Source organism: Gymnodraco acuticeps, unplaced genomic scaffold (assembly GCF_902827175.1).
Source record: "Gymnodraco acuticeps unplaced genomic scaffold, fGymAcu1.1, whole genome shotgun sequence".
Lineage (NCBI taxonomy): Eukaryota > Metazoa > Chordata > Actinopteri > Perciformes > Bathydraconidae > Gymnodraco > Gymnodraco acuticeps.
This window is the reverse complement of record NW_022992351.1, coordinates 2787698-2802993: the sequence shown is the minus strand read 5'-3', so window position 1 is coordinate 2802993 and position 15296 is coordinate 2787698. Positions and strand designations below refer to the sequence as shown.

General features: G+C 41.3%; 1 protein-coding gene across 1 annotated transcript; it reads left to right on the top strand.

The window, feature by feature from the left end:
• Positions 1-721: 721 nt before the first annotated feature.
• Positions 722-5259, top strand: asb8 (ankyrin repeat and SOCS box containing 8). The gene is made up of 4 exons (XM_034208895.1): positions 722-1021; positions 2396-2572; positions 2665-2769; positions 3297-5259. The coding sequence occupies exons 2-4, from the start codon at positions 2444-2446 to the stop codon at positions 3930-3932; spliced, it is 870 nt and encodes a 289-aa protein (XP_034064786.1). The 5' UTR covers positions 722-1021; positions 2396-2443; the 3' UTR covers positions 3933-5259.
• Positions 5260-15296: the final 10037 nt, after the last annotated feature.

The window sequence follows — 15296 nt, the reverse complement described above, 5'->3', positions numbered from 1 at the left end:
TTGTCAATCATTTCATTTCCATATTGCAGACAAAACAAAAGTATCACTTAATGGACTAAAAATAGCAAATACTCCCATAGCAAAACCAATCTATTTAAATGCAGTTATTATTTCACAATCATACATAATTTCTGCTGTTTTCTGAAGCTTTGTGGCTTAAATAACATGACTGGCATTGCCCAAAGGTTCTTCAACTTGAACACTTGTTTCCAAATGTAATGGTCATGGACTCACAACTTTCTGATTAATAACTAGTTTGGATATTAAATATACAAAAATATGTGAAAGAAGTGTTTATTTCTTATATGAAAGACCCAAAGTCATGACAAATAAAAATGCAATGAAACTTCCATGTTGCTTATTAATTCTCCCAAAACGACACACCTGCAATTAATACAGTAAAAAGATTCAAGGCAGCCCAATTTATATATTACAATGGTTCCATACAACAACAAAAAATAGAAATGATACTCTAACTATAATAGTGTACAACCCACAGCGGATAAGGTAGATATGTAATAAAAGCTTGCCATACTTAACTAAATTCCTCCTCAGGTCCTCCTGCGTAACAATACAACTTTTAACAAAATAGAGTATGATTTTTTCCATTTATGTTGTGTGCCCCTGATCCATTTGGTGTAATGTCTTGAATGTGTAATATATTCATATATCTGTGTCTTTGCTGTGCACCAGGGGTCCTGACAGTGATTAGTGAAGCCACTTGTTCGCCTGTACCTTAACATGGTCATGCGCTTGAGGCATTCACGGCATGTTGAAGGCCACATCTATTTTGGGAACGCAAGCACACTTTTTAAAGACATGCCGTCCAGTCAGACATCGTAAACAGCCGGCGTTTAAATAAAAGCATCAAGTTATGTGAAGTGTTGTCGCAGAGTTAGGCGACCTGTCCGGTTTAAAAGAGAGGGACGGAGGGCGTGGCGGCGGTGACGCGCTGTGTTTATGGAGCCGAGCAGCTAACATACGGTAAACTGTCAGAACTTCACACCGTGGACCCACAACGGTACGTTCTCTCATTAGCATCAGTCATTTATACATGGATGATGCGAAGATGGGATGAAAGTGCGTTCACGAGTATTTGTAGTGAATGTCAGTTGATTGTTTTTCGCCTACGAGTGTCGACTGTTCCTCTGGATGCTAACGTTAGCTCTTATGCTAGCTAACTTGGTGCTAAAGGTAGCTGCAGAAAATGTTTTAGCCGAGGATATTTTCTGCTCAAAGTCAAGTGGCACGTGTGTTTTGTACTTACCTCTTATTGATTATGTTTTAAACACATGTCACTGAGTATTAAACGTGCATCGCTGTTTATGTTATTCTGTCGTGGAGCATATTTTTGTCAAGTGAGCTAACGCTAGCTGTAAGTGACAGTCAGTTGTTTCCGTGTACTAAATGACAGGCTGATATTTTGCTGGCTGTTTCCTATTGAGCAGAAACAGCTAAACATATGCATCGCCAAACTACAGTAAAAGCAGACACCATGTAGTCTGCCTGTGCTATGCTGTCCTGTCAGTATTTATTTTATGGTATTTACCTAACAACAAAAACAATATGATCAAAGAACGGGACACAATTATTCAGTTCGTCAAATGTTTGTGCTCATGTATCTAATACAATAAATATGTTGTAATTGTCATCATACGTTAATGCATGGGATTGTGATCTTGGAATGAGTTTATAGTAATCAAAATGTTTTGTTATTTGACACGTGCATTTCGGAAAACAGGAAAACTCCCAGATAAAATTAGATATTGCTAGAACAGATATCCAACATAGCTCACATTTCCCGACCCATTTATGTACAGCCAATGTAATTAAAAAAGGACTTTGTTACAGATATCTAAATGCTTACATACATTCTGTTCTTGTATATCTTAGTCTATTTTACATGTATATAGACTTCTGCATTAACTTGGTCATTCTCTTCAACATAATCTTGAACTATTTTATTTCTACTCTATTTCTTCCACTATTTTTATAGTTGTTTCTCAAAATGTTTTTAATTGTTTTATGTCTTGTTGGAGGAACCTGGGACTTGACTCATTGCCATAACTACACTGTAACTACTGTGCATATGACAATAAAGCCTTTCGAATTAAATCTTGACACACACTAGCTTTACAAAACACTATCTTTTTGGAACTTCAGTTAAACATTTTGCTGGAACCATTGCAAATCTATGTTAAAGCATAATTAAATTGTGTTGTGTGACATGCACTCTCTCCCAAAACGTTTTTAAAAAGATCTAATAACCCATAAAACACTAGCCTTGAGGTAATTTAAAAATGTGTTTTGTTTGACTCTTTACATTTTTGTAAGACCCAAGAATCACCATTGTTTTAGAGTTATTAAACCAAACTCATTAAATTGTGTGTTTCAGTGTGCCGTAGTGTCACCCTGGCCTGGGTGCCATGGTCCTCAGTTACACATGAGCTCTACTATGTGGTACATCATGCAAAGCATTCAAAGTAAATATTCCTTGTCCGAGCGGCTCATCCGCACCATCGCAGCCATTCGCTCATTCCCACACGACAATGTGGAGGATCTCATTCGTAAGGTAGACCTCATCTTCCAGTCCAACTTCAAATTTATAATATTTGTGAATGTTTTCAGTTATATTGACATTTTCTATCTCCTGTCTACCCCAAGGGAGCTGATGTAAACCGGATGCATGGCACTCTGAAGCCCCTGCACTGTGCCTGTATGGTCGCTGATGCTGACTGTGTGGAGCTGCTGTTGGAGAAGGGCGCAGAGGTACGTCATAGATGACTCCTACGCACTGAACAATACCTGATATCATACACCGATTATAGGTTATTTTTCTACCTTCTAGATGGCCACTGTACAATATTAAAGTTGGCCTGTTGAGAGTTGAACCTTGCCCTGCAGCTGGTACCAGTTGTTAAAGCTCTTTCTGTGGGGTTCTCTTTAAGAAAGCTTTGGCATCTGGATTGAATGGGTTGTTTTTTCTGAACCGAACTTCTAACTTCAGGGCTTTATTTTGTTGTGTTGCGAGCAGCGCTAAAACACTTTGACCTTGACATTATTTTTAATTATGTTATTTTTGTGCTGAATCACCACACCCGCTAATCTATATCCCACTTCAGCCAGCCCTTTTGCACTTTGTGCTGCTGCTCATACTTAAAAGTGCACAGTCCATATGCCTAAGACGTATAGCACCCTTCTGTGCTGGTAATTATTTGCATGATTTAAAATATAAATATGTCCAAAAGTGTAACTCCTTATCAGAGCATTGTGCTTAACATTATATTTCCTATCAGGTGAATGCTTTGGATGGATATAACCGCACAGCTCTGCACTATGCAGCAGAGAAGGATGAGAGCTGCGTGGAGCTGCTGTTGGAGTATGGGGCCCTGCCCAACGCCCTGGACGGCAACAAGGACACTCCACTCCACTGGGCCGCCTTCAAAGATAACCCAGAGTGTGTGAGGGCCCTGCTGGAGAGCGGGGCCTCTCCCAACGCCAGGGACTACAACAATGACACGCCTTTGAGCTGGGCAGCAATGAAGGGCAACCTGGAGAGTGTCAAGGTGCTTTTAGACTACGGCGCCCAGGTCCATGTCACCAACCTGAAGGGCCAGACCCCTATCTCCCGCCTGGTGGCCCTGTTGGCCCGGGGCCTGGGCACTGAGCAGGAGGAGGAGTGCCTGGAGCTGCTGTGCCGGGCTGCAGGACGCTTTGAGATCCGCCGGGCTGACGGCACGCTTCCCAAGGAGCTGAGTAAGGATCCCCAGCTGCTGGCCAGGCTGACCAACATGGTGTCTCAGGCTCCCACGCTGCGCTCTCTGTCGCGCTGTGCCATCCGCCAGAGTCTCGGGGTCCAGTTCCTCCCCACTGCTGTAAAAGAGCTTCCTTTACCAGAGACTATCAAAGAATATTTACTGCTGAGAGACTGAAGGGATGAAACCTTTGGGGAGCTCTCAGACCTCACTAGCTTTTTTATTAGCTCAACAGAAAGCATTTATTGGCAAGGGAGTATCATGGTATTGTGAGATACTGTCTGAAAGTGGCCCGTCATTCATCAAACTTTGCAAATGAGTACAGATGTATGCCCCAGGAGAGATGTTCAAACCTCCAGGTCTTTATTTTGATTATGAGGAAACTTCTTAATTAACAGTGCATTTGTTTTAGTGTGATCAGTTTCAGTTGTTGGAAGAAGACTGCCCCAGTTCATGTTTATATTGTTTCTACAGCTGAAAATGATGCATATGTAACATGTAGAAGTCTCTTCTCAGCCCAGGCAGTACAGAGAAAAACTATAACATCAGGTTTTTTAGGCTTCATGTAGGGTTATTATTGATTTTTCATTATGCAAAATGTATTATGTTTGTATTAATGTTACATTTTAATACTTAATTATAATGTTATTATGGTTTGTCACAGAGCATGAGGGAAATCCTAAATGTTGAGTTTGGTGGTAGAATTAGTATATGCTCATTGTGAGATTTAAATATAAGATAAGGGCTAAAGTGTGATGATGCAGGCACTCAGGTCCTGAAATAGTGCTCAAGAATGTTATGTAGTGTTTATAATAGTTGGAGGGGACATCTTTCTCTCAATGACATCCCAGTGAACTCACTATCACTTTTGCAACACCAAGGAAAGATAAAAAATAAAAGTTGAAAAACACTCTCTGCCCAGTAGCCTATAGATGTTGTGCCCGATGGAAACAGCTTTGTTTGTGATGTAGCAATGACATGTTGCAACAACAAAAAAATTAGGTTAAAATAAGTTTCTCAAAATGTGCCAGACACATTGTTCTAGTCCTGTGTTCAACGCTGTTAAAAGTGACGTCCACTAGCCTGCTTTCATATGCGATTTTACTATTTATTTTGGCTTTTATTTTAATGAAGATGCAGTTGCCAAGGAGGAATACATGTTGTTTCTTTGTTTGTGTTACAATGGATGTTCTCAGTCTTACCTTGCAAAAGAAAATGTTTTCAAATGTGTTCCTAGGTCCTCATTCTTGTAGCATATGTTTAAAAAAAACTTTAATTTAAATGTTAGAACCAAGAAATGGCATGATTACTACGTTTTTGTCCTTGAAAGATTCACTTAATAAGCTTGAACGATATATATTTGCGATTGACATCTGATCATTTCTGTGCTTGTTTTTTCCCCCCCCGTTGGGCTGCTGTATAAAAAAAAGATACCTTGGATCATGTCTTGTGTACAAGTGCTTTTTCTTTGTCAATGAAAGTAAATGCCTTTTTATATATTTCATTTATGTTCTTCTTTCCATTGTTCTTAAAAAAATTAATCTGCTATTTTGACATGTAATTGCAGGGTGATAATTGTGGTGGAAATTCCACACTTAATCACCTTCTGGTAAGAAAATAACAAATATACAAGCTTAAACCAAAGTCGTGTCTCTAAATCTAAATGTCAGCCAGTGGCGTAACTATCGACTGATTGATTGAAACGTTTATTAACAGCTTGTATATTGGGTACAGTACAGTACAGCTCAAAACATACAATTGTTAAGGGGATGCAGACCAGAGAAAGACTTTCGTCTTGTTTACATCAGGGTCCCCCATTTCCAATTCATCATATCATTTAAGACATATAAGACATATTTGACATACAGATGGCTTATTTACAATTTACATACAGGTGGTTTTTTACATTTTAGATTTCGTTCTAATACATCCTAACCGGACATTTAAGACATACCAAGTCTACAGATATACAGTTAGTAACAGAGTCTAAAATGCGAGTATATACATAGATGGGGGGGGGGGGGGGGGGGAAGCTGTCCATTGAACGACAGGTTGAGATTTGTACCATTACCGGGGCCAGTTTTGCAATGCTCTCCCCCGAAGGTGCTCTTTAAGAGAGGTTTTGAAGGTAAGTATAGTTTTACTTTCCTTTACAGTTGTGGGAAGAGCGTTCCACCTTGATGTGGCATAATTGCGAAACGTGTATTCCCCCTTTTTTGTGCCAAATCTGGGTTTCACATGATTTGTGGCGCTCCCTCTGGTGTTATGATCATGGTATTCCTTGACCTTTGGGAAGAATTTTGACATGTACATGGATACCATAGAGGTGTAGTGGATCTTGTAGACCAGGCCCATTGCAAGTAGCTGTACTCTGTCGTCTACTCTAAGCCATCCTAGGTTGTCAAAGTGGGCAGAGGTGAGGTGGGTTCTAGATGAAAGGTCAAGCAGTAGTCTGAGCAGTTTATTTTGCGATGTTTGAAGTTTTATTTTTAGCGCCTTGGAGGTGCTATGGTACCATGACGTGCAAGCATAGTCATAGTACCCTTGAATGAGTGCTCCTGCCAGAGTTTTCAGGGTGTTTTTGTTTACCAGAGAGGAGATCCGGTATAGGAATCTAGTTCTTTGATTGACTTTTTTTATTACATTGGATGCCATTTTGTCACAGGAGAGGTTTGCCTCAAGAATAGATCCTGTATGTAATTTCCTTCTTACTTGTGACAATAATGTCACCCACTGCAACTGAGAAGTCGTCGGATTTGCTGAGATTATGTTTCGAACCGAAGAGAATGGACTCTGTTTTACCCAGGTGTAATGATAATTTATTATCGGCGAGCCAGGTGCAGATTCTGCCGAGCTCGGAGCTGAGGGTTTTTTCAACCTGCAATCTGCTCCTGTCAGAGACCAGCAGGGCTGAGTCGTCCGCGAACAGGAACAAGTTGCAGTCACATGCTGATGACATGTCATTTACATAAATTAGGAACAGTAACGGACCTAATATGCTAGGGGGGGACAGAGTACCGTTTACCTCCACCATCTGTTCTCTCCCCTCCAGGTAGGATTGCATCCAGCTCACCGATAGTTTATCAAAACCAATTGCTTTTAGCTTGTCAATCAGAATGGGGTGATTGACAGTGTCGAAAGCCTTTTGTAGGTCCAGCATCACCATGCCGCAGTATTTGCCCTCGTCCACCTCTTGTTTGATGTGGTCGCTCAAATAAAGAAGGCATGTGTCAGTGGAGTGGGATGTTCTAAAGCCAGATTGAAATTCATAGATTAGTTTCTTTTCCGCGAGGTACTTTTCGACCTGTTCATATACTATTTTTTCCATGACTTTCGAGATGGAGGTAAGTATAGAGACAGGGCGGTAGTTGCCTGGGTCCAATTTGCTGCCCTTTTTGTGCAGGGGGGTTACTCTTGCAATTTTGAAGTCTTTGGGTACTTTTCCCTGTTTCATGGAGAGGTTAATTATGTGAGCTATGACTGGTGAGATGGCGGTTGCTGTGTCTCTGAGGAATTTGGAGGGGATATTGTCGTGGCCAGTGGCCTTGTTAGGTTGGAGGGCGCTCAGTTTAATGAGTACCTCTGCTGTTGTTACCCTTGCTAGACTGAAATCATCTTTGCGTACCCCTAGGTTTTTGTAGTAGGTCATGATGTGATCTACTCCAAAAAGCCCTGAGTGGGAGGGTAATTTATTTACAAGAGTTGTGGCTATGTTTGTGAAAACAATGTTCAAGTACTTGGCCACATCCAGTTTGTCTGTGATGAGCCTGTTATCTGTCTTTTTGTTTAAGTTAGAAAATCTCGTTTTGAGTTTTTTTCTGCAGCCAAGCTGGTTATTGAGTAATTTCCAAAGTTCACGGGGTTTATTTTTGTTTTCCTCAGTTTTGACATTGATGAAATTCTTTTTGGCAGTTTTGATCATGGAGCTTATGTCATTTCTTAGTCTGTTTCTTTGCAGTTTGAGTTCGGTCACGTGGGCTTGGAGTTCACTGCTCGAGCTTTTGGTAAGCTTTGACTGACTTTTATGAAACTCAGAGCATTTTTTGTCTCTGGTTTTCATGGCGGTCAGTATGCCGGAGTGCATCCACGGCTCAGCGCGATTTTTTACCCTGGTTGTTCTTAGGGGGGCCAAATCATTGAGTATTGCAGAGAATTTGTTTTTGAAACCAAGCCATGTTTCTTCAACTTGTGTACCACTGAGCTCATCTGACCAGTCCAGGCTCTCCAGTTCTAGGTTAAAGGCCTCGCTAGAGTAGTTTTTGAGGTCTTTAGATATGACTGTTTTGTGACAGCCGGCCCTTTGTTTTAGCTTTTTGCGGGTACAGAATATCATATAATGCACGACGGTGCAGCTGTCCTTCCTTGTCTTTCCATCAAGCCACTAGACGCCTTAAACAGACAGTTCTAACTCGTTTTCTTTCCTTTAAATTACTCACAGTTTGAAGTGTTGCTTGGCCTCCGATGGTTTAGAAGATGTTGCGATGTGTTTGCTCAAAATAAAATAACAAACTTTTGCACATGCAACAAAGAAAATAGGCCTTTACAATATTCAAAAGAAATAGGCCAAAATAAAATAACTAACAACTTAGGTATTCTTTCATGATAATGCTTATAACCTCATAACTTAAAGGGTACTTGTACGATTTGTATGTACGTGTACGGTACGGTTAAAACCTGTTCCTCGACGGCGTCTCTCAACAGGTTGCCCATCACTGTGGCTTTAGCACAGGCGCTGTGGGAATTGTAGTCCTTTATAGTGCGTTGACTACAGACGTCACAATTAGGTGGCCTTTCTTATAAAATCAAAATACTGGCTCGAACAAGTACTCTTACACTTGTGATATCAGCTGTCGGAAAAAATGTCTCTTTGTAGTCTGTTCCTGGTTTTTGACTGTAGCCTTTTGCTACAAATCTTGCCTTGTATTTATCTGATCCATCAATGTCACTTTTGAGTGCATAGACCAGGGGTGGGGAAACTTTTTGGCTCGGGGGCCACTATGAGTTTTAAAATTTGACAGACGGGCCGGGCCAGTAGCAGATCGGTAAAAAAATATTTAGCTGTCCACTCCTCATTATACACGCACTCAATGTTGACTTTTCTTTTCTTTGGTCCACTCATTGGGCCCTTCTCACTTCGGTTAAATGGATTCCTTGCGTCCCTCACTTGCGTCGTTTCCCTGCGACTAGTCCCTCCCACCAGGGAAGCATGGAGAGATGCAAGGAAACCACGAGAAGCAGGGAAATGAGTTTTAAGAGAAATATCGTTTCAGTGTGACATGTATACATAAAACAAAACAAAAAGGCCCTAGATAAACGGGGTATACAGTTTAAAATGTTAATATATTTAAAGTGTTCAAAGTGCAGTTTCAGTGCAAGTCAGTTGAAACGATCTTAAGTTGGCGTGACGTTGAAGTCGTGCGACCCTGCTGTTGTACTGGCTTGTAGTTCGTTTATAGCATAACGTTAGCATTTCGCTTTTGGCGACTAGATTTATGATTCAAAAATTCTAAAAGTAGGGTAGCCATGTGGAGATTATCCGGCTGAACAAAACGTGACCCCTCTCTTAAATGTGTGTCAACCACAGACCTTATTTCGAGCTATTTTCCAAAATCCTATGGAGAATTTGCATTGGTTTTTCACGAAGGAACCGGAAGAAGTGTACTTCCGGGTTTTACGACGCGTCACTGCGGTTCTCTATACACGTAGTTTACAGAGATGCTGTTTGAGAAACCAATGTGAGTTGCGTTTATCTTTACCCATGGATGCACAATAAGAACGGACCCATATCGTCTTACTGCCATCCCACGGAGCTGTAATAATGGATATATATTGCACATGTTTGCTGTAATTCATTATCATACTACATGGGCTGTATGATTAAATCTTGTACCGTAAATGTTGTATTAAATAAAGTTAATATTACTTATTATTATAAGTATATATATATATATATATATATATATATATATATATATATGTATACACAGTGCAATCATTCTTTCATGCTAAATGAAGCTCTGTTGCTTGGATATCACTAGATCCTGTTACAGCGTAATATAAGTACCGATTGATGTTTACATTAGCATAATTACTAGCTAGCCGCTAGCTGCTAACTGCCGCCTCGTTAATATCAAATCCATCATAATAACAAATCATTACCATGCTGTCTTGAACGTGCGGTGCTGTTACGTGTACGCAAATTGACGTGCTTGATGTGAACGAGCATTTTGGTTAAAGTTGCGCATGCGCTATGAGCGCACATACGGGTACTTCTCAGGCATGCCGGGTAATCTGTGATGTTTCGCTCTCTCAAAAGTTGGGCCATTTTATCATCATGCGCTAATGAGCAAATCTCATAGGAATGAATGAGGCCCCGCCTCCCACGCTGTATCCAGTTCTTATTATACATCCATGTTTAGAACCGACCGAGACCCGATCATCACCGAGAAGGTACGCGGGGGCGTAGTCTGTCTTCTCATCAGGGACGAGTGGTGTCGGGCAGTGGTGATTAGAGAGCAATTGTGCACTCCGGACATAGAACTGCTGTGTGTCTCTCTACGACCATTCTATCTTCCCAGGGAGTTTCCTCAATTATTCTTCACTGTGGTGTGTATACACGTACACCCCAAAGCAAATTTTAACAAAGCCACCGAAATCATTTTTAATCTCTCTCAGAGACTTGAATCACTTTCTCCTGATGCGCCGAAATTCTTTCTAGGAGATTTTAATAACTGTCCCGTTAAAAAAATCCCTGCATACCTATTCTTTCACACACACATACGGGTATTGGGCCGAGCGCGACACCGTACTTCCGGTATCCGCCGTTTTACGCGAGGTGCAAGCAGGCCAAGGGTTTAGCCGTACACCGTCTAGGTGTTGCTAAGCTTCCTGTACTGAATATCATAGTCTATTGCCTTAATCAATATCTAGTCCACTCTAAAATACCACATATATGCAATGGCATGATAATATTATTGTGACAAGTGGGGTATTCACCTGGTGTTTCCAGAAATTAGACGTAGATGCATACATCTGCAGGCAGTCTGTAAGGGCAATCCGACAACCCACACAGCTCTAGTTTACGCTGGTAACGACCTAGAGCACACCCCTCAAGTCCAGAGATGTAATCCGAAGACATGCAGCGATTTCTTCGGTCGTTAATTCAGAAAAAAAACCTAGTGCGCTCTGCCTGGCTACGTTAGCTAGCTGTTTATATTTGCACTTCCAGGATATTTGCACCTCCATGAAAATGGCGTATTTATATATATATATATGGCGCGTGTTGCATTGTGGGTAGCTCGTGACGTCACTGTGTGTGAAAGAATACCCGTACGTTGACTGCCACACTAGGAAGGAGAAGACTCTGGATATGTGCTTTGGAACTGTTAAGTTAAAAAAACAAAAAAACATTGATTAAGGGCGCTTACACTGCATCCCCGCTTCCACCATTTGGAACATCTGACCACAGTGTAGTCCACATACGCCCTGTCTATCGGAGGCTACTTGAGAGGGAGAAACCTCAAGTTAAGACTGTCAAAATGTGGAATAAGGACAGCATTATGGCTCTGCAGGGATGCTTTGACTGCACACAGTGGGAAACATTCGATACTCCCGATATTAATGAACGGGTTGGGACAGTGTCTAGTTATATTGATTTTTGTGTCGATTCTGTGATACCCACTCTTTCAAAATATATTCGAATGACAAACCCTGGGTGTCTCACAGTTTAAAGAAGCTGATTATTCTGAAGAAAAAAGCTTATAAAAACCAGGATGAGTCTGCTAGGAGAGACATACAGAGAGATATTAAAAGACAAATACAGTTAGACAAGTATAGCTATGGAGAAGCTGGAGGCAGCATGGCCTCTGGTAATCCCAGAGAAGCATGGCAGGGAATTAAAAAAATGCGAATGGACGAATGCTCCAATGGCAGGGGAAAACCGTCTCCTGTCTTGATCAGTGGTGAGGGAAGGGATACAGCAAATAATTTGAACACCTTCTTCTGCCGGTTTGAGAGTAGCAACAGCATAGGCTGACACTGTCATTCCCCTCCATCCTCCCCCCCTCCCCTCTAGTATGACTATTACATTACATTACATTGCATTTAGCTGACGCTTTTATCCAAAGCGACTTACAATAAGTGCGTTCGACCAACAAAATACAAACTTGAAGAAAACAGAATCATATAAGTACATCAGGTTTCATAGAGCAAAAACATTTCAAGTGCTACTCAACTGGCTTTAGATAAGCCAGTCCTTTATTAGTATATAAGTGCTTTGTTAATAGTTCTAACGCTCGAAGTGGAGTCGAAAGAGATGAATTTTCAGTCTGCGCCGGAAGGTGTGTAAGCTTTCTGCTGTCCTGATGTCAATGTGGAGCTCATTCCACCATTTTGGAGCCATAATAGCAAACCCACATGTTTTTGCTGATGGGAACTTGGGTCCCCCTCGCAGTGAGGGTGCAGCGAGCTGTTTGGCTGATGCAGAGCGGAGTGCACGTGCTGGGGTGTACGGTTTAACCATGTCCTGGATGTAGGAAGGGCCAGATCCATTCGCAGCATGGTACGCAAGTACCATTGTCTTGAAGTGGATTCTAGCAGTTATCGGAAGCCAGTGAAGGGAGCGGAGGAGCGGCGTGGTGTGGTAGAATTTAGGAAGGTTGAAGACCAGACGAGCCGCTGCATTCTGGGTGAGCTGCAGAGGTCGGATGGCACATGCAGGTAGACCAGCCAGGAGGGAGTTGCAGTAGTCTAGGGGTGAGATGACGAGAGCCTGGACCAGAACCTGCGTCGCTTTCTGGGTCAGCTGGGGACGTATCCTCCTGATGTTGTAAAGCGTGTATCTGCAGCAGCGGGTTGTAGCAGCTATGTTTGCAGTGAAGGACAGGTTGTTATCTAGGTCACACCCAGATTCCTTGCAGTCTGAGTCGGGGAAACAACAGAGGTGCCGATGTTGATTGTTAGGTCAAGAGTGGGACAATCTTTTCCCGGAAGGAAAAGCAGTTCAGTCTTGTCAAGATTGAGCTTGAGGTGGTGAGCAGACATCCACTGAGAGATGTCAGCTAGACAAGCAGAGATGCGTGCGACGACCTGGGTCTCTGAGCGGGGAAAGGACAGAATTAATTGGGTGTCGTCAGCGTAGCAGTGGTATGAAAAACCATGCGGGCTAATGACCGATCCGAGCGAGTATGTGTACAAGGAGAAGAGGAGGGGACCAAGAACAGAGACCTGAGGGACCCCTGTAGTTAATTGACAAGGGTCGGACTCCGACCCTCTCCAAGTCACCCTGTAGGTGCGGTCTTTGAGGTATGAGGTGATGAGGGAAAGTGCAGAGCCTGAAACTCCAAGTTCTTGGAGAGTGCGAAGGAGGATCTGATTATTCACTGTGTCGAATGCAGCAGACAGGTCCAAAAGGATGATGACAGAGGAGAGGGAGGCTGCTATTGAGGAGTCAGAAGTCATCCATCTCTTCAGGAAGTGTAATATACGAAAAAGCCCTGGCCCGGATAATATTGAAGGAGCTGTTTTAAAACACTGTGCAGAACAACTTGCACCTGCATTTACAGACATGTTTAGGTCCTCCCTTAATCTGCAAAAAGTCCCTTCTCTTTGGAGAACATCCACAATTATTCCAGTGCCTAAAATCCCCAGGGCCAGTGAGCCCAATGACTTTTGGCCTATATCCAATCTTTATTCCAGACTCAAGGTCCATATCACATATAAAAAGACAAAACACACATCAATAAATAAGATAAAAAGCTAAACACAAAACAGATAAAAACAAACAGATAAAAACATAAAATCAGTCCAATCACAGCTAGCCACACATGCTCACTGTCTGTAGAGGCTATTGCGCCAATGTCTCCAAATCATGGAAGAGAACCGGGTAGAACTCTTCACAGGGTTAATTAAAATCAAAATAACATAATTGTCCGAGTCTTCTCGGCAACACATTAATTTGTACATTAATTTTCTTAAAAGGGCTTAACAAGTAGGTACCCCCAAGTTAACAAACAGCTGGCTGGCACTGTGCCATCTTGGTACCCTCAGCAGCAACCGTAAAGCATAATTGTATGCAACTTTTAGTTTGTGTATGCTTCTAGCCTTGTAGTTACTATAGCACTCACCTCACTGGTAATGAAATGTTTTGAGTGTTTAGTTAAGAGGCATTTAATCTCACAAACGCAGCACCTCTTAGATCCCATGCAATTTGCTTATCAGGCCTCTAGAGGGGTGGAAGATGTTATCGCAACCCTCTTGCATCTTCTGCACACTCACCTTGAGACGCCAAAAGCCCAAAGATTCTATTTGCCGACTTCTCATCGGCTTTTATCACCATTAAGCCAAGTATTTTAGCAAATATTTTAACTGAAGAATTCTCACTTGAACCTGGTCTGATCTCTAAACAACATTATCTACGAGATCAAACATGCCATACAACAACAACAACACGTGTCTGTACACTATTACTACTGCACTCAGTCAACTGATATACAGTCATTTTAATCTTATCTTTTTGTCGCTGCTTGTAATAGAAACTGAGCCGTTGTGTTCAGTTCCACATCAGTAAAGTGGAACTTCTGTGTGAACTATTCATATCTTAAACTGCACTGTAACTTTTTATTCATGTACTTTTTATTCATGTATTTTTTCTTTTAATGTTGCTTTTATTATCTTTTCTTTTTAATTACTGTTTTTAAATGCCTTTGTCTGAATGTCTTTCATTTTTGTAAAGCACCTTGAATTGCCTTGTGTTGAAAGGTGCTATATAAATAAACTTGCCTTACCTTGCCTTGCCTTAATCTGAGAGCCTGAGGAGCTCCAATATGAGAAACCCCATCATACGTTTACAATCCTGACTCTTACTCGGAGCTGATTCCAAGATTACATTACATTACATTGCATTTAGCTGACACTTTTATCCAAAGCGACTTACAATAAGTGCGTTCGACCAACACAATACAAACTTGAAGAAAACAGAATCATATAGGTACATCAGGCTTCATAGAGCAAAAACATTTCAAGTGCTACTCATCTGGCTTTAGATAAGCCAGTCCTTTATTAGTATATAAGTGCTTTGTTAATAGATATTTCAAATACTTTTGGCATTAAAGAACTTATGACACAACACAGGCATAAAACAGTGGTGACCTTGGCAAAACATTAAGATGGTCAATTAAAAGCTTGTGTATTTGTATTTTATAGGGCTCCCTTTAAAGAAATAGGCCAACAGAAGTCAATGTAAGCATGTTTAACTGTCTGATTGTCCACTAGGGGGCCCTATAGCCTTGTCTCTGATTTCACGAATGAGTATAAAACAGTAATGAAGTTATACTGTTCTATAAACAAACAATTTAGACAAATTGTAGATACATACAGTACATACATACATTCATACATACATTCATACATACATACATACATACATACATACATACATACATACATACATACATACATACATACATACATACATACATACATACATACATATACATTAATACAGTACATAAGGCCAGACACAGTGATGAAATGGTGTTGTTA